Source organism: Solea senegalensis, linkage group LG6 (assembly GCF_019176455.1).
Source record: "Solea senegalensis isolate Sse05_10M linkage group LG6, IFAPA_SoseM_1, whole genome shotgun sequence".
NCBI classification, from domain to species: domain Eukaryota; kingdom Metazoa; phylum Chordata; class Actinopteri; order Pleuronectiformes; family Soleidae; genus Solea; species Solea senegalensis.
In genome coordinates, this window is record NC_058026.1 from 16,138,310 (window position 1) to 16,156,515 (window position 18,206).

At 38.7% G+C, this 18,206-nt stretch overlaps 2 protein-coding genes across 2 annotated transcripts; one reads left to right on the forward strand and one right to left on the reverse strand.

The window, feature by feature from the left end:
• Nucleotides 1–54: 54 nt before the first annotated feature.
• Nucleotides 55–5,808, forward strand: dnaja1 (DnaJ heat shock protein family (Hsp40) member A1). The gene is made up of 9 exons (XM_044029295.1): nucleotides 55–148; nucleotides 1,485–1,636; nucleotides 1,962–2,154; nucleotides 2,353–2,457; nucleotides 2,693–2,920; nucleotides 3,028–3,142; nucleotides 3,276–3,391; nucleotides 4,046–4,146; nucleotides 4,327–5,808. Exons 2-9 carry the CDS (start codon nucleotides 1,505–1,507, stop codon nucleotides 4,558–4,560), a joined length of 1,224 nt encoding a protein of 407 aa, XP_043885230.1. The 5' UTR covers nucleotides 55–148; nucleotides 1,485–1,504; the 3' UTR covers nucleotides 4,561–5,808.
• A 455-nt stretch (nucleotides 5,809–6,263) lies between these two features.
• LOC122770650 (WD40 repeat-containing protein SMU1-like) lies at nucleotides 6,264–14,513 on the reverse strand. Its single transcript, XM_044027621.1, has 12 exons — nucleotides 14,435–14,513; nucleotides 13,000–13,210; nucleotides 12,758–12,910; nucleotides 12,548–12,664; nucleotides 11,701–11,826; nucleotides 11,103–11,222; nucleotides 10,867–10,983; nucleotides 10,341–10,468; nucleotides 9,047–9,173; nucleotides 8,788–8,949; nucleotides 7,677–7,829; nucleotides 6,264–7,506 (listed from the first exon to the last, which is right to left on the reverse strand). Exons 1-12 carry the CDS (start codon nucleotides 14,458–14,460, stop codon nucleotides 7,408–7,410), a joined length of 1,539 nt encoding a protein of 512 aa, XP_043883556.1. The 5' UTR covers nucleotides 14,461–14,513; the 3' UTR covers nucleotides 6,264–7,407.
• Between the last annotated feature and the right edge of the window lie 3,693 nt (nucleotides 14,514–18,206).

An 18,206-nucleotide genomic window follows, 5' to 3' on the forward strand; every position in this document is an offset into this window, starting at 1 on the left:
CAGAAGGTGGCAGTATTATTGCAACTCTTGAATGCAAATTGCCGTGAAACCCCACTGGAGAAGAAGAAACAAAACTGACGAAGCGTTGCAGTGTGATTCGATGTCCGCTTACAACGTGTGAGCACCCTCGCTGCTGTCTCCATTTAAGGTTGGGATATAACAGTATATGAATGTATATGTATTATCTATACAAGTTTACTGATACACGCCTTTTTTCGTCTGGTTTAACGCCAGAAGAACAGATTAGTTAGCTAGCTTACTAGCGTTAGCAATGCTATCACCGCTGAGGCACCCAGGGCCTGGTAGATGAGAGACAGCGATGTTGTTTTGAGCCTGAGCAAAGTAACAGGTAGTTGGTTTGTTGTGATTCATAGTCTAACTCAGTAAAATGGACATGGTCACGTTTTGTCCAAAAACAAACATCGGAAGCTCTGTTTTCCTGTGTAGTTTCTGACAGCCAGTTTTTACACTTTATATCAAACTCACCATAGTTGAATAAGTGTCATATTTTTCTCTCCTTTTTTTACTTCTGAAAATAGTTAAACCCCTACAGCCATCAGATACTTAAAATAAACCTTTATTCAAACGTCAATGATTAACTGTCATTGTTTGTTAAGCATAAAGTAACTCTTATCCAGTCAGATTTTACAACAACCCCCTTGTTAAAAGGATTAACGAAAAGTTTTGTTCTCACTCAGTATTAGAAAGTAAACATCCAATCTGCTTAATATTTTTCAGAGTTACTGTATTGTTATCTTTATCAGTTTATCATCTGCTAACAGATTTCTAGTGAGGCTCATGGTAAAATGTGTCAATGGGAAATGTGAGCTGTACTTGAGCTGTAAGCCCTTGCTTGTGTTTTGGTTTCATTTTCTGAAAATCTAAACTGCACACATGATCATCTACTGTTCATTTTGTGCACTGCATTGTATAAAGCGTATGTCTTGTATTATTAGTGTTATTAATAACCACTGAACCATTAACCTTGTTATTATATATTTGCCCATAATTTATTTCTCCTCTGATTTTTTTCCATCTATACATTTTTCTGTCACACTTGGTGCTGCTGTGTCAACTGGTGTCTCTTCTATATAACCATCTGGATAAAAAGTCATACGTTATTAATGCCAGTTTGGTGCAGGAATTACAAAACTAAAACATCAAAGGTGCTTAAGCCATTCTTTTTTCGGGGGGTAAAATCTGTGTTAATCCTATTATTGCATTTCGACAAACACCTGCTGCAACAAAGGTAAAGTACGCCAAGTTTATTTAAGATATGCTTGAGCATCACATTCACATGTTGTAGGAGTTAAACTCATTGACTGACAACTTTCAGCCACATTATTCCTATCCAAATTCCACTGATCACAGAATTTGACAGACATAAAAACAACAAAGCTGGTGGTGCCCTAGTCTTTTGCACACTACTCCAAATATATATATACTGTTTTTTTTAATTATTATCTTCTTGCCCTGTTGTACAGGTTATCTGTTAAAAGCAACCATGGTCAAGGAAACAGGCTTCTATGATGCACTGGGTGTGAAACCTAGTGCCACTCCAGATGAGCTAAAAAAAGCCTATCGCAAACTAGCCTTGAAATATCACCCTGACAAAAATCCCACAGAAGGAGAGAAGGTAACCCTCTTTTGTTGCAATCATATACTGAACATAAATCGCTGCATTCTGTTTTGTTTGCATAGAAATTGTTATCACACTAGCATTGTTTTGTTGTAGAGTTTTTCCGTTTGTAAATTATGGCTCTATCAATGTCCACAAACATGTTGCATAATATGAAATTGTGTGGGTTAGTACATTTAATGTAGTTGTTTAGTAGATTTATTCACTTTTTACATTTGTAAGAGTAACATTTTAAGCGCTTTTTTCATATTCAGATTCACCTGTATATTGCCAGAAATATTTTCCTCCAAGTTTTTGTTTGTTTGTTTTTTATTGTGTATAGTTCAAAGAGATCTCACAGGCATATGAGGTGTTGTCAGATCCCAAGAAAAGAGAGGTTTATGACCGTGGAGGTGAAAAGGCTATAAAGGAAGGAGGAACTGGCGGTGGTTGTGGTGGTGGGGGATTTGCATCGCCCATGGACATCTTTGACTTGTTTTTTGGTGGAGGAAGTCGAATGCACAGAGAGCGAAAAGGTACAAGAATTGTTTACACTGAATTGAGTGAAGTTTGGAAAGTGTTTGTATCACTGTCTTGACCTTTTGACCTGTGACGATGTCTTTGTTTGACAAAGAGGAAACTAAGCTTTTCTACATATCATTTTTCTCTTGCTCACATTATGAAGCAAAGTTGTGTGCTTTTTGAATGACATCATTATTTTTTTTTAACCTCAGGGAAGAACACTGTTCATCAGATTACAGTGACACTGGAAGATCTTTATAATGGAGCGACAAGAAAAGTAAATGTCCAGAAGAATGCTATCTGTGAAAGATGTGAAGGTACGCTTTTGGTTCTGTGAGCTACTCACAGTACATCATCTCTTAAGTGTCATGTCACAGGATTGTTTTTTTTTTTAATCCAAGCTATCTTTTCTGCATGTGCATGTCCAAGATTTCAGTTCTTTGTACCCTGGTCGCTACAGCTTATGGATGTAATCCAAATCTAACAAATCTTAATGAAATGATCGCCTTTGACTTTCTTCTTCTTTTTTTCCCCCTCTTTCTTGCTCTTTAGGCAGAGGTAGTCGAAAAGGTGCTGCTCAGATGTGCATGTCTTGTCATGGCACAGGCATGCAGGTCCGTGTGCACCAGCTTCTACCAGGTATGGTCCAACAAGTGTCCACAATGTGTCACAGCTGTCAGGGCCAAGGACACAGAGTAAGCCACAAGGATCGCTGCAAAGCATGTGGAGGCCGGAAGATCCTGCGACAGAAAAAGGTCTTGGAAGTCCATATTGACAAAGGTAAGAAATGTTGTTGTTTTTTTAGTTTGTTTGTTTTTACTCAATCACACTAAAACAAGTGTGCAGTGCATTGTACACATAAGCATGTGTCATTTTACTCCCAATAGGAATGAGAGATGGTCAGAAGATTGTTTTTCATGGAGAGGGTGACCAGGAGCCAGGACTTGAGTCTGGTGATATCATCATTGTCCTAGACCAACGAGAACATCCACTTTTCACCAGGTACACTTTCTCTCTTTGTGTTTGCAGTGTTGAGAAATGTTGTTTTCATTTACTGGAGCTACAGTGTATATACTGTATGTATGTAGGATATTTTTGGACTGTTAAAATTCAGAAGTGTTGCTGTTGCCACCAGGAAAGGAGAGGACCTGATCATGTCCATGCAGTTACAGCTGGTAGAAGCTTTGTGTGGTTTCAAGAAACCAGTTCAGACACTGGACAACAGAACTCTTCTCATCACCTCGCATTCAGGTAAAACAGCTACACTAAAATTATTGAGTTGTGTACAGACCTAATACCTAAAATGAGTTTGATAAGGTTCATAATTATCTTTTTTCTGAAGCTTTCATCCTTTTGGAGATATGTGAAATATGATGTATGAATGGAAACATGCATTCAGTTTGTGTGCTCTTCTATGTTGTTGTCATGCATTTGTGGAGAGTTTTACAGTGCTTCACTGCATACCCCATAAAAATCAATATTATTAAAACCTGTTGTTAACCAGGGGAAATCTCTTTTATAAGAGGGCCCTTGTAGAGACAGGCAGCAGCACGTACAACAGGGTTACAGACAGACCAAATGATAAGTAACAATAAAATGTATACATTACATTACATATCACAATATTGATGAACTATAAAATTCAGTGCAAGCTTTGGGACATTTAATGAAAAATAATTCCTGTGAGAGTAGGTCATAGTTTCCACCACTATTAGGTAGAATCAAAGACACTAATGCTGCTTTTCCACTACATGGTCTCACCTCGCTGAAATACATCAGAGGTTGTGATGTGGCCTGGCTTTCAGTCGTGCTGTTGCTAAATACACCCGACTCCTCTATTAAATATTGAGATTTTTAGTTTTTTTGGCCCATGTTTTCATTGTTTTGTTTTGATTTTAATCACAGGAGAATTGATAAAGCCTGGAGACACAAAATGCGTCTTGAATGAAGGGATGCCCCTGCACCGCAGACCTTTTGAGAAAGGACGCCTCATTATTAACTTCTCTGTAAGATGTTTTTTTCACTTTTAACTTTTTGTTTTCATGAGTTTAACGACTATATTTATATCACATACAAGCTTTTCGTTCTATTAAAGGACATTATGTTAGACCAATCTCACATAAAATACACATGCACGTATGTATATTACAGTATTAAACAGATGAGCCGTGTGCTGTTTGCATTAGGTCGTGTTCCCTCAAGCCAACTTCCTCCCTGAACACAAGCTGAAGCAGCTAGAGAACTACTTTCCAGAGAAAATGGACGCAGAGCAGCTGGACCGTATGGATGATGACCTCTACATCTATGCTGACCTGGAGGACTGTGATTTTGAGAACAGAAAAAGACACCACCATCAGTACTACTACATGGATGAAGACGACTATGCCAGCACAGGAGGCGTTCAGTGCCAGACGTCTTAAAAGAAAAAAAGCAACTGCCTTGTTACTCATTCCTGAAGCCCAAATCCTCATCTCTAAGGCAAAGCACCTTTTTTGTGCACTTTTGATTTTATTACATTTTTAAAAACCACAACTGACATTTTCTTTTAAGCTGAATATTAATAATAATGAATCTGATAATTATCACTCTCCTGATACATTTTACTACTTTGAGTGACGTTTTACTACTTCGAGTGATTGGAGTATCTTAAAATTCCAAGACGCATCTTGGATCCAGGTGAGTGGGATTCCTCCTCATCTCTGGGACCTTGTTATTAATTAGTATCTTTTCCAATCACACTGTGAAAAAGGAGGGCTGGTATTTCAGAGGCTTGAGAAGAGACTGATTTTTATGCTGTTAACTCTAAAACTCATGGCCAATGTTAACCTGAAAATAACCTTTTTGTAGTGTTACTAAATTGTTGTAAACTATTGATGACTCATTTAATTATTTGTGTGTGAAGACGCAATCGTCAGCGTTGAAGAGGGATGCACAATGATACTTGTCAAAGGACTATTTGCTTAACTTTATTAACAATGTGACAGGATGAGGATAATGATTCAGGAAGGAACATATAAGGCACAAGCCACTAAATACTAGGTTATTCTAGCGAATATTTAATTACAGTTTAATATTTTTTTCTGTCGTGATGCCACATTTAGGTTTTGTCTTGGGGACTTTGTGAAAAGAGGAAGTAAGTTATCTTAAAACCTTTTTTATTTTTTTTATTTTAAAGTTATCCAGATAAATTTGCTCATTTTCTGCCTTGATGGTAAATGTTTTCCGGTATTTTTTAAGTTCTGTGAAGTTGCACAGAAGTAAAAAAAAATAATAATAATAAATAAAACATCGTTAGCTTAGTTACTTCACTGATCTTGTCTTAAAACTGAGATCTGGAAATGTGGGGTCTTTTTTCCAGTGTGATTTGATCCATAACAATATAATTATAGCCATGTTGGACAAGTCAATCAGCACACCTGATTACCTATTTCAAAGCCTTGGAGCTTGGTAATAATGCAATTTGATAAAACAAAAAAAAAATTTGGCTTGGATATTGTAAAACAACAGTGACTGAAGTCTCTTAATATTGTTCGATGCTAGCCGTCGGGGGCTTTCAATCCACAACTGTTGTTGAAGTCTTAATTTGACCGTTTGCATGTTAAGACCAATGATCCACTCGTTTGTGATCATGTTTTTCTAATTAAATGCAGTTTGGTGTTCTTTCATAATTGTGTGTCTTTGTTGTCAAGAGATTAATTTTATTTTATGAATCTACTGATCCTATGTGTCAGATGTGTTATATTATTATACATGTCTGCCTACCTCTACTAGTGCAACAGGTTATTAAACAAATAATTTAATACCTTACATAATGATAATAAATGGAACCCATTTATTGTTCATCTGTGAGTCCACTGTCTCTATATGAAGCATTTAGTCTTTTGTTGTGTGTTTAGACTTTGGATTTTTATGTTATTTTGGGATATAGGAAATGGAGATGCACAAACAAATTAAGTGGATATGCTGTCAACGAAGAATTTGGCAAAAAAGTGAGTAAATTTGCACAAAGAGTTCTCATTTACTGAGAGATCATGCAGAAAGTTTTTGTTTCTGGCTGTCTTTATCTCTATGGGAACACATCTAACGCAATACCATGAAAATATGTTTAATAATGACAAATGAAAATGTTTGTAATTTTATTGATAATCATATTTTTATATACAACATCAAGGATATAGAAAACAAAGTCCAATAAAAACGACACATTAATTTACAACAATGGCAGATAGTCGTGACAGTGACAGGTCGAGGCACTAGCTGGGTTACGTGCAGGCGTACATGTCCCACTGATTCACAGGAACACCAATTATAGTCAGTGCAACGAAATGTGACCACGTTAAATACATACATAACACACACACACACACACAGAGTATAGAATGTGTCACAGTAGCTCTGATTATTCTTCATGCATATTTTGAAGGTGTACTCAAAAGTACTGTAGAGCCACGTCTGGACAGTGTAACTGAGGTAGCATGCAAACAAATCATCACACCTGAATCATAGTATAATCATTGCATCAATGTTACAAAAGTATTAATATAAACCAAAACGCTGACTAATAGTTTACCTGAAACTTTGTTTTTGCCCAAACATGAGGCAGTTTGTATTATAAATATTTTTCACCACAGTTCACCGTCATGCATTTTCATGTCTAATAAAGACAGAAGAGATGAAAATGGGGATTTAAGCTGCACTAGTGAAGCTGGACCATGAAGAAGACCTAGTGGAGGATATAGACAGTGATGAACAAGTTTAAATTGCTTCTTTTTCTCCCCTCCCCCTCTGCTACACATTAATCACTGTTTTCTAAAGTACATCAGTGAGCTACAGTGATGATGACGTTGACGCATAATTCTTTTTAACCAGGAGCAGGGGGCCCAGTTTACTCTGTCAAATCTGCATTAACTCACAGGTGAAAATATTTACAGATAAATGAATTTAATCTTCCTCCTCCATTGCCATTAGTTAAAAAACAAGTGATAAATAAGCCAATGGGATTTAGTGACACTAAGAAAATGTGTATTTGACTTTACTTAAAAAAATAAATATATAAAAGTTAGATTCAACAACTTTACTTTATCATTTGTCACATTGAATCTAGGACCACTTTCCTGCTGTTTAGCAAAAGAAAATAATAATAATAATGTTATGAATTTAGCATTAAAAAATTGTCAGGTGTCAGGTGAGCTAATATTTTATTCAAAGTGAAAAAATGTGAATGAATAGCTTTATAACTTTGTGTTTCCTCGATGCTAGGTGGCAGATTAGGATTTCCATAGCCTCAGGAGGCCGTCCTCACTGTACGTGGCAATCAGGTTCTCATGTGGATGGTGAGCGATGCCAATGACGTCTTTCTCGTGGACCTGTAGGAGCAGAGGATCACAGATCATTCGCTTTACTGTGGGACTGATCCACAGCAACAGTGACACACTCAGTAATCATGTCTGATGATAAAATAAGTGGATAAACACTGGCAGCGTTTTGAGTTTGAAAACACACACATCAGTCATGAGTGAACAGTGGCACAGCTTACAGTCAGCATTTTCTCCAGCCTCCCCGACAGATAGTTGAAGCAGTGCAGGACCAAGTTTTCTCCCACACAGTAAATCCACTCCCCGTGGGGCGACACGGTGCAGCACACAAAGTTTGCTGCCTCATTTTTGTCTGAGCTGAACGTCTTCACAGTCTGAGGAGAAAGAGATGGAGGCATGTCGGATCAAGTACTACAGTACACGATCCTAAGATAGATACTGCACATTCAATAATGTATTATAGTTACATATTTTTGACAAATATTGTACATACGTGTGTGTGTGTGTGCTCAGCATAATATTCCTACACAAATGCAGGCCAAACAAGAGTTTGTTCATTTGCTCACACAAAAAAAGTATTTTTCCTAACAAACTCATTGAAGTCCATGTTGCAAAAATGAATAAACCCCAATGAAAGTCTTTGGAGTGAAGCTACAAAATCCTAATTAACAGGAATTCAACCACAAGTGAGTCTAATTACTCATTACACAGGTGTCCAGCAGACAGTTGATTGTAAAAGGGGCGTGGTCGCCACTGTGTCGCCAACTTGTTCATTAAAAATCATCATACAAAATACTAGTTTTAAGTGTGGGGTGGACAACACCATTCATTTTTGCATCAACAAATTTGGGTAAAAGTGAGATTTTGTAATATAAGTTATATTATTAAGCTAAATTTCATGTTGTTTTTGAGATATTGATTGACATCTTAATTCTTCAAAGGGGGTGTACTCAATTCAGATATATTTATTATGATATCCAACTTGCAGTGAGAGAGTAATGTCAGACTGCTTCTTATAAGATCTTAGGTGATTAAGGGAGTACCCCTTAAACACTTGGCAAGCGATTCAACTATTTTGTTCAATCAGTTATTGTAGTGACTTTCCAAAAAGAAAGAGCTTCACAATGGAAAATTGATGCAGCTATCTGTTTTTCACATATCATTATGAACTCAACACCTTTGGTTTTTGCACTGTTGGTCAAATAAAACAAACATTTTTACTCCATTACCTTTTTATACTGTAGAACTGAGAACATAAGTGGATTATGCACAAAAATAAAAAGTAAATGTGAGTTGCAGCCCAGGAAAATGCTTGATATTAAAGAATCGTACCTGGCCATGCATGCTCATAATGACCACTTTGCTGGAGTGGTTACAAATCACAAAGTGCTCTGGGTTTTGGGGTAGAGGAATCACATTGTAGACAGGCACCTCCGACGTCCCTGACATTGATTTGAACGTGTGGACACACTCACAAGTCTTTGTGTTCCATATCTGGAAAATGGACAGAGAATAATCCCACAGCTGCTTATAGCACGGCACAGAACTGAATCACAGGCATTGACTTTGTCTCCATATTGTTCATTTGTACCTTTACAGAGCCATCAGATGAGGCGCTGATGATGTGAAAGCCATCGTGAGTGAAGGAAGCATCATTTACAAAGGACGAGTGGCCATTTAACTCCTTTAGTGTCTTGCCTGACTTCAGCTCATGGATTCTAAAAATGACAGTGTTGGATAATTGTTACTAACAGCACAGACTCAGCTGCTTCGATTCAACTCGAGGGTTTTTTCCTTGAGTGCAGACACAAGAAAAAAGTGTTGCTGAGCTGCCAATGTTATTTTTAGCTCCCATGGAGTGAGATTAACTTAACCATAACAATTGCCTAATTCTCACTGCATCACTCCGTCTCTGGGTGGAGGAAGCAACCGAGGCTGCCAGCTGATGGATGTGGAAGTGAAGGAACATGTTGCAGCCTTGTGCCTGAGCACATGGAGTCTCTGCGACACCCACACAGCACAATGTGCTTCCACCACAGCGAAGCAAGGTTCAGCCCACAACCCGCAGGGTCAGAAATAGATAGTCACCTCCTTGGCAATGTGTGTGAAACAAGAGTGGGGAAAGAGAACGACAGACGTCCTCGCCCTTATTATACTGACTATAATGTTCAGGTGCACTCTGCACACAAGCGGCAAGTCATATCATCTGTGGATGTGTATTATCCAAAATAATAATTATGAGCCTTTGCCACATGGTTAAAGATCCAGCTTGAATTTGTTGCCTCTGATAAAACAGCACATCGGCCCTATGTTCAGTACCTCGTGTTATCCTCGACTCTGCAATGTCCTTTAAGCAACATTCTAAACAGTTTAATAAAAAACTGTTTCTTCCATCTCTGTAATATTTCTAAATTGAAACCCCTTGTGTCTAAGGTTGAATTGGAGATGATAATTTATGCTTTTGCCACACGTCTGGACTGTTTCAACAGTCTTTTTTACCTGTTTAAATAAGAAGAACTCACTTGACCGTGTTCAGGTCGTCCAGAACTCTGCTGCAAAGCTTTTAACTGGAACTCATAAAAGGGCGCATTTCCTGCCTGTTTAGCCTCCCCTCCCTGCATGGTCAAACTCCTCCTTACATCGCTGACCTGCAACAGCTTTACACCCTGGCCTGCAGTCTGAGGTCAGCAGGTCAGACTTTACTTGCTGTCCCAAAGACCATTTCAAGACGCAAGGTGATCGCTCCTTTGAAGCGGTAGCACCTAGACTGTGGAACGCTCTCCCTTTTTTCCCTCCGCTGCCTAGACACTGTTTTTACTGTTTTTACATTTATCTGCATAACAAAATGTTGATTTTACACATAATGCAGCGACGGTTTATCCCACCTGATGGTCTGATCAAAGGAGGCACTGAGGATGTGGTTGTTGTCTTTGGAAAAACTCAGACAGGTCACTCCTTTGCTGTGACCGTGTTCAAACCTGCGCAGGCACAACCCACTCTGGATCTTCCACACCTACACCCACAAAACCCCCAAACAACACACAGACACACACATTAAAGAGAGAAAATGTATAGTTATCATTGTGATATATTTGGCATAATTTCCTTTTAGAATAAAACATTACTCCACATCAAAGGACATCATTATTAAGGATGTGATGATACCACCTACACCGATAATGGTCATATTTATGACCTATGAAGCTCATTTGTGCTAAGTCATTTGAAAAAGACATAATTCTCCAACTGTGTAATAAATATTGTTCTCCCAAAAAGAAGAAATAAACAGATCAAACGTGACTCCAGTATTGGACCGCTACCGATTTCCGTCCCTAGACATAATAATAGTTAGCTTGTTACTGTAAAAACATACAGTACAAAAAGTAATTACCCCACACACATTATATGTACCTTTATTTTGCCATTCTGAGCTCCTGTTGCCAGAAGATCAGTATCCTGGCTGAAGCACATACACAGCACAGCATCATCCATCATCATGAAGCTGTCTTGTGCCTGGTACTTTAAGTCCTGTTTCATACACACACAAAAACACACAAAGATCAATGAAATGAATAGCAATGAGTTTTAATAGAAATAAAACCCATTATATTGGGATTATAAAGACTTGAGGATGCCTCACAACTTACCTTACTAAGTTTCCCAGTAGTGAAGTTCCAGACCTCAATGAAGCCGTCTACTGAGCCAGTGATCAAGTACTTTCCATCGGGAGAGAAACGGGCACATTCCACATGTGACCGCCGTCCAAACTGCACATTAAAGCCACAAACAAAAATGACTCATCAGCATCCCAAACTACCTCCCACAAAACAAGCTCTTCTGCTTCCTCTGCAGTCTGCAATCCAGAAGCACAGAGGAATAAAGCATACATTATAATCAAGTGACCTCGGGGAGACATAAAGTTCTCCAACAGCCTGCTGCTGTTTGGCCTGACTGCTCACACTTAGAACCTTGGTCAGAGAAAAGCAAGGACAAGTAACTCATGAAGCTCCACCGGGGTGAACGTGATGAATGCACAGCCAGAGCCACAAGTCAGAGCCTTCAGGTGAGTAAAGCAATTAGTTTTTGTGTTGTTTATGTGTGTGGCTTAAGGACAAGGACATTTTAAAAAAACAACAAGCAATACGGCTTTTTTTTATCTCCTGTGTTCCACTACAGGCAGCTACAGTACACCACTGTTACAGCAGAGTGTGTAGATGTTTGTGAGTCAGAAACCGCGTTGTTTACCTTGATGTGACGGAACAGCTGGGTTGGAAATCTCTCTTTGTCCACGTGTCTCTCCTTGTTGTCGGCAGATGTGTCCATGGTCCTGTCCGGAGAGAGGTGACCTGGGTATTGCTGTAGTCTCAGAGACTGTAAGTCACAATGAGAAAACATCTCAAAGTTAGAATTCTATTAAATACTAAAACCTGCCTTTAATAGATTCTTCGGTGTCATTAACTGTATATAAAACAAAACTACCCCTGGAAAACTAACAGCTAGTATATCACTTTTTAATATTATTTGATTCCCTAATTTCTATTTGTAATTTACTTTAACATTTTAAAACTGATTTATGAGAGTCTATTATCTTAACTGTATATCCTTCTGGGTGTAGTTTTTAGATATAACCCCTCATAAGTTTCTACTGCACCCTCAATCATACTTTTCTTTACTCAATTGTCTTATTTTTTCTTGTGCTTGTGTGTGTGAAATTAAAGAAGCGGAGGTGGTCAACAGAGGCAATTTCCCTCAATACTCCATAAAAAAAAAAAGATTAAAAAAATATGAAACATAGTCAGTGATATAAAATAATAAAGAACAGCTCTCCCCCAGAACTAGAACGAGTGTCCGATTTGTCTAATTCTGGGCCACCATGCAAACATGATGTACTAAGTTTGTCTTCTCAGTAAGGGCCTCAAACTATTGAAATAGTCTTCCTCTTGATATAACAGTAAGTACAAACTATTCCGTTTTTAAAAATCAAACTTGCAATCATAAATAACCAACCTCCCATATCTGCTAAAGACAGGGTTGGCTTACAAATGAGAGACGTGAGAGACAAAGACATGAAGCCATGAACCATTGCACTTACACTGACTTGTTCCAGGAGCCCCATGAGTCGAGAGGGAGGCACCACACTCACCTCCCTTGCCAGCGCTTCAGCTATTTCCCTCCGTCGCTTCTCCTTGCTGCTGCCTTTGGGGTATGCCTACATTGTGTAATGAGATGCATCTCATTACACAAACTATTAATATGCTGTTGCTGTTTTTGACACTGAGTGAGACACTTTGATTTCTCTCACCTCGCGAGGATCAAAGTAGGTGCAGGTTAGCAGGTTCTCTAAGTGGACATACCTCTGTGGCTGAGTCTGCTTCAGCATGATCATCGGATCAGTTTGTCTGAGGAGGGAGCGAGCTGCACCTACCTCTCTCATTTCAATAAGCTCCATTACAACCTGTCGGAAAGAGAAGTGTTGGTCAAAAGCTGCCAATTTTAAAGCAAAATGAGCCAAGAAAAGCATTAGCCGATCAGTGCAAAGCTCACCTGCTCATAAAGGTCAATAAGTATGTTGTCGGGCAGCTTAAGAGACTCAATAGCCAACAGGACACAGTCCCAGTGGCCGCTGTTTATATCTGCAATGAAACTCTCAATGCTTTCCACTGTGTTGAGTGAGACGGTGGTTTCCTCCTGCAAGGTGGTCAGGGTTCGGTAGAGGTTGTTCTCCTTAAGATACTGCATTATCAAGCGAATCACACTATGGAGACAAGAAGCACAACAAGGTGACTTATTGAAAGGTGAAGTGTACTTTTTCAGTGCACGGACAGTATGTCTTCACGACAGTAGTAGGGCTTAAGAATTTATCCAAATCGCAATATGGCCTACTGCAATTTTCAAATCACAGGAGGCGCAAATGGCTTTACTTCTTAAAGCCATTTAAGAATTATTAAATCTACACATATTGTGTTCTACAGACAGGAGAAAAGCATCTTTGTTTCTCACAAATATCACACAGTAATCATTTTGAATAAATATGTTATTCAAATGAAAACTACAATATTGATGCAAAAATTATGCATTATCGCAATTCCAGTGAAAATAATCGCAATTATATATTTATGCAAAATCGCTCAGCCCTAATTAGTAGAGATATATTTGATAGATTTTAGAGGACATGGTCACTGTCTCACTTTACAGCCAAAGCTGGGCATTTTTTTAAACTCTCTGTTGACTATCAGCATGTGACACTGAGTTGTATTGTCTTTCCACTTCTCATGCAATGTCATGGATCACTGACATTGATGAAAACACAAACACTGATGCTATATATATATATATATATATATATATATATATATATATATATATATATATATATATATATATATATATATATGAGCAACTGCTTCTGCTGATTCTACTCGATTTTAGCTGCCAGCCACAAGAAGCTGATCTCAGGATGACTTTTAATTTGACAACATAGTTTAGACACTCCCACGTTTCCCCGAGAGGAGGACAAAGTAACCAGCCAATAAAAAGACACAACCACATTTCTCCTCGTCTGATGGGGGTTCTGATCAACAGGAACATGTGGATGAAGAAGACATTAACAAACAGCGGCGACAAACACGCCTCTCTCTCATTTTCTCAGCATAATCGACAACATCTGGTTAAAATGGCTCAACGCAACCATTGATCACGCGCACTGTGCAAGCACACTGACAACAATTTAACACGTAAACACGCGCCTTACCCAAACAAATGTACTTTTACACACAGTATCAGAGCAACAGAATAACATAATTGTCCAACCCACTGCGCAACGCACAAACGGTTATAAGAACCACACACAAATATCCATGTTTTCAGTCACACATGTGATCGTATGGTTATCACTTATTCTCCATCTCTAAACTCACATAGAAAACTTGTTATTTGCAAGTTTAAAAAAAAAAAAAAACATGCGGGGGCGCGCACTTACTCCGCGGGCTCCATCTCCACAGCCATGCTGCTGATGTTGTCTCCTGCTGCTGCAGCACTGGACTGACGGTGTGGCTGTGACTCGCTAGAGCCACGTGAAAGCCGTGTGCTGAGGCCCACCCACTACACGTGCTCCTTTTGTGTCTCCAGCCTTTTTTATTATTATTATTTATTTATTTTCGCATGAGCTGCAGTTGCCAGACCAAGGCTTATAGCCATACACCACCTCCTCCTCCCCGACACATGCCGATAAACGGAAGAAACATTGTCTGGGCACGTTGCGTGCAGGATGCGGCAGCGTCAGCATCAGCACCAGCATCAGCACCATGGACAGAGAACCTCGTGGCTTAGAGCGTGCTCGCCTTCTGTTCACTGTACCGGAGCCAAGACGTCGCTCCAAACGTCCTCTGCTCTGACCGAAAACGATATAATTCTAATACTCATCAATATGCAGACACAGAGTTGGATGCGTCTGTGCCTTGAGTCCTCAAATTTGATCCCTGTGTTCATTCACAAACACCAGCCATCACTATCGTTTCCTGTAATTACACTTCACACTGAGGTTGAAATCTCTTTTATTTGGGCTGTGACTGTTACTTAGCTATGATGTTGGTGTAAGAAGCATGTACATGAGAAGAGTGTTTTTATTTTTATTTGACCTTTATTTAACCAGGAAAAAAAACCAAATCGAGATTAAAAATCTCTTTTTCAACTGTGTCCATGGCCAAGATTGGGAGCAGCATAGTTACAAAATACAACAAGGTTACAAACAGGCAGCAGCCATACAAAAACCTAAAATTATCAAAACTATGCATGTTTCAGGATCACAATCTTCATCATAAAACCCCCATAAATCAGCAAGAACACGTAGAGACAGATGTGTCTGCCTCCAAGTCGTCTGGTGAGACCAAGCCTTTAAGTCCTAAATCTTTCTGCAGTTCATTCGAGGCAAAGGGAGCAGCAAACACTCACCCACATTTCAATAAAATTGATTCACTTAAGGCCAAGTAACTCACGCTGCAGATAAATATGCAACAATATCTTAAAATATTATTCATGCTTCAGCAGCTCAGACATGTAGATGGATGGAACAGATGGGTGTTGAGTCAGGCTGAAGGTATTTAGCTTGTGTGGCAGTTTGTGATGTGACTGAAACTATAGACAGGACTGTGTGACATTGTAGTGTGTTATCAGGATAATGCAGAAATAGGACACTCCATGGTAAGGAGCCTTTGCTTGGTGCAAAAACCTATTGATCATACTTGAAAAGATCAGGGAGTCTCAAAAGCTGACCACACAGTTACCAAGAAGTTGTAGAGTAGTCACTTTAGTCACTGATCCTTTTTTAAGTGAGTCACCATGAAATGAAACGGCTGTTTTAATTTGCTATTTGTCATGAGATTTCAACATGTGATTGCCAATGGAGATGTCGCTCAGTGGTATGCATGCTTTGCATGTATCTGTATATCATGATGGATATGATCAGTCAGCGGCACTCTGCTTGATGGAAAAGTTACGCTGGACTTTTTCACCTCTGTCAAACTTGTTATCGGAACATTTTCTAAATTAGTCAGTGTTTTTTTTAGCAATTATTAATACAATTTAATCGGTTACTGTTATTACATATGTCTAATTAGTGACACTGTTCTGTTACTGTACAGTGACTGTAATGCCGTCTGTCCCACCATTGTTCCTTTTTTTAGCTAATGCTAATGCGAGTTTGACACTTCATACTAATGCTACGTTAATGTGAGGACAATACAGCATTAACACATCTGTTTGTTGTGAGTGACATTGGTGGGTCTAGTCGTGAAAGTTACAAACATGTCACATGTTAACTCGGTACAAGTTCCAACTTCAATTCATTCATTTTAAGTGATGCTCATGTGTTGTAACATTACCCGGTTCTTATGCTATTGTCATGGCATGCTCCTTTATAACTCTACATAACAAAATGTTATTAAATCAAGTTTTGTTTTTTAATGAACCTGTGCAGCACATTATAAAACAATAAGAAGTAGTTCTACTTTAATCAGCTGCACTTTTTAAGTGATGTTTATGAGGATTTGTGTACAGTGCATTACTGTATGTTTTTTTTGCTTAATTGTCACTGTTTTAAATAGTTAGAAACAAAGCATAGTATTAAAACTACATCACATATAAAGATATAAAGATTTTAGGTTAGTAATTTGATATAGCTGCCTTAAATATGCTAATTATATTTTATGCAGATTAGTCTTGCAATGCAGCTGTAATATATTTTTTTTATTAAATGCATGTAATACAGCAGAAGGTGTCATCAGTTGTGACCACAGCTGTGTCATGCTGCATTGTCTTCATAATAAATGTCAAATTGATGAGATCCTCTTCTTGATTATTGCTGAAGTAAATGTTCATTAATACTGGTTGTGTTATGTTGTTCCAGGTACAGCAGGTGTTGCAGTTAAAATAAATTGTAACAAAAGGCATCTCAGTTCCACGGGCACCTATGGTGGGACCTGAGCGGCGTCCTGTGCCTCTGCAGAAGACACCAACTCTGCATTCAGGACGTTTGAGTGGGCCACCAAACACTGCTGGGCAGACAAAGCACAAAGGGCGTTTACAACCTCAGGCCATATCCAAGGCTCCATCACCACTTTCCGTTCACCCTCACAGATGATGTACCTCAACATCCCCACACCTACAGTTGTGTCACCAACACAGCCAGTACTTTGGGAAGTGGTACTGTGAAGAGTCTGAGACTCAATCATTCAGTGAATGGCTGGCTAAATTAGAGGAGAGGGGTTATGGGTGAAGCATTATTATTAGTATTAGTATTAGTATCAGTATTTTTTGTTGTAGTACCACGAGTGGCCACTGGTAGAAAAAATGGCAGAGGGGGCGGTGCTCTATCCAGTTCTTACAATATATCCATGCATGACACTAATTAAGCCACGTTATCTTCGAGTCGAGGTCGTCTTAGACCCAATGCGGCAAATACATTTAGCTTCTGCTGTTATTAATTCAGAAATGAATGGCAGAAAAACAAACGACCAGGCGTCCTGATGTCGGTGAGCCAAGAACGGAGTTCATCTACAGGTGAGCGAGTCTAAGGGTGAAAAGTGAACGAGCTAAGTTTAGCTTAGCAGGCTGGTTCTCCTGTTACTTTGACAGACTCGGCCAGTCTCGGTTGTTGTTATTGTGCTGATGTTAGCTGAGAGTTGATTAGCGTAGAAGGCCCAATACTTATTGGTGTCATTTTTTAAATAATGTTGAATGTATAGGGACACGTTTAAATTGCTGAAGCTAAGTATTTATGCAGCTGCTCTGTAAATTGATACATGATTAGTTCTTTATTGTTTAGAGCCAGCACCAGTCTCTGATTGGGTGGATGATTATCATGCTGCCTGTGCCTGTTAAGATACTTGAGTTTAATCTGTGAAGGTAGGAGAGTAGTTTTTGATCGTGTGTGTTTGTAATTTATTGTAAAACTCTTAATTATTATTGCTTGAAAGATTTCTTTTATTTTAAACTCATAAACGTCCTCTTATTTTAATCATTGCAGTTATCAATCAGACCACACAGAGGAAAATAATAATGCACGAGTTTATTCCACATACACAGTTAGTGGTAGTTAGACAGCAGTTAAACAATCAGTTAGTAGATAGGTTGTAAAACCGACAAGTCGTACAGGTTCTGATCACAGTAGATTTACAAAGGCACATACGCAGGTTAATATATAACAAAAAAGGGCTTTGATAATGCACTTTAAAGGCAACAGTACTTTGTTACCA

What these genes read in the sequence shown, in the direction of transcription:
- dnaja1 (XM_044029295.1), top strand. Translation starts at nt 1,505, where the DNA reads ATGGTCAAGGAAACAGGCTTCTATGATGCACTGGGTGTGAAACCTAGT. An exon ending in ATCCCACAGAAGGAGAGAAG is followed by an intron (nt 1,637 to 1,961) that starts GTAACCCTCTTT and finishes TATTGTGTATAG; the next exon opens with TTCAAAGAGATCTCACAGGC. An exon ending in AATGCACAGAGAGCGAAAAG is followed by an intron (nt 2,155 to 2,352) that starts GTACAAGAATTG and finishes TTTTAACCTCAG; the next exon opens with GGAAGAACACTGTTCATCAG.
- LOC122770650 (XM_044027621.1), bottom strand. Translation starts at nt 14,460, where the DNA reads ATGGCTGTGGAGATGGAGCCCGCGGA. An exon ending in GTGGAGATGGAGCCCGCGGA is followed by an intron (nt 13,211 to 14,434) that starts GTAAGTGCGCGC and finishes TTGTCTCCATAG; the next exon opens with TGTGATTCGCTTGATAATGC. An exon ending in CATCTGATGGCTCTGTAAAG is followed by an intron (nt 8,950 to 9,046) that starts GTACAAATGAAC and finishes TCCATTTTCCAG; the next exon opens with ATATGGAACACAAAGACTTG.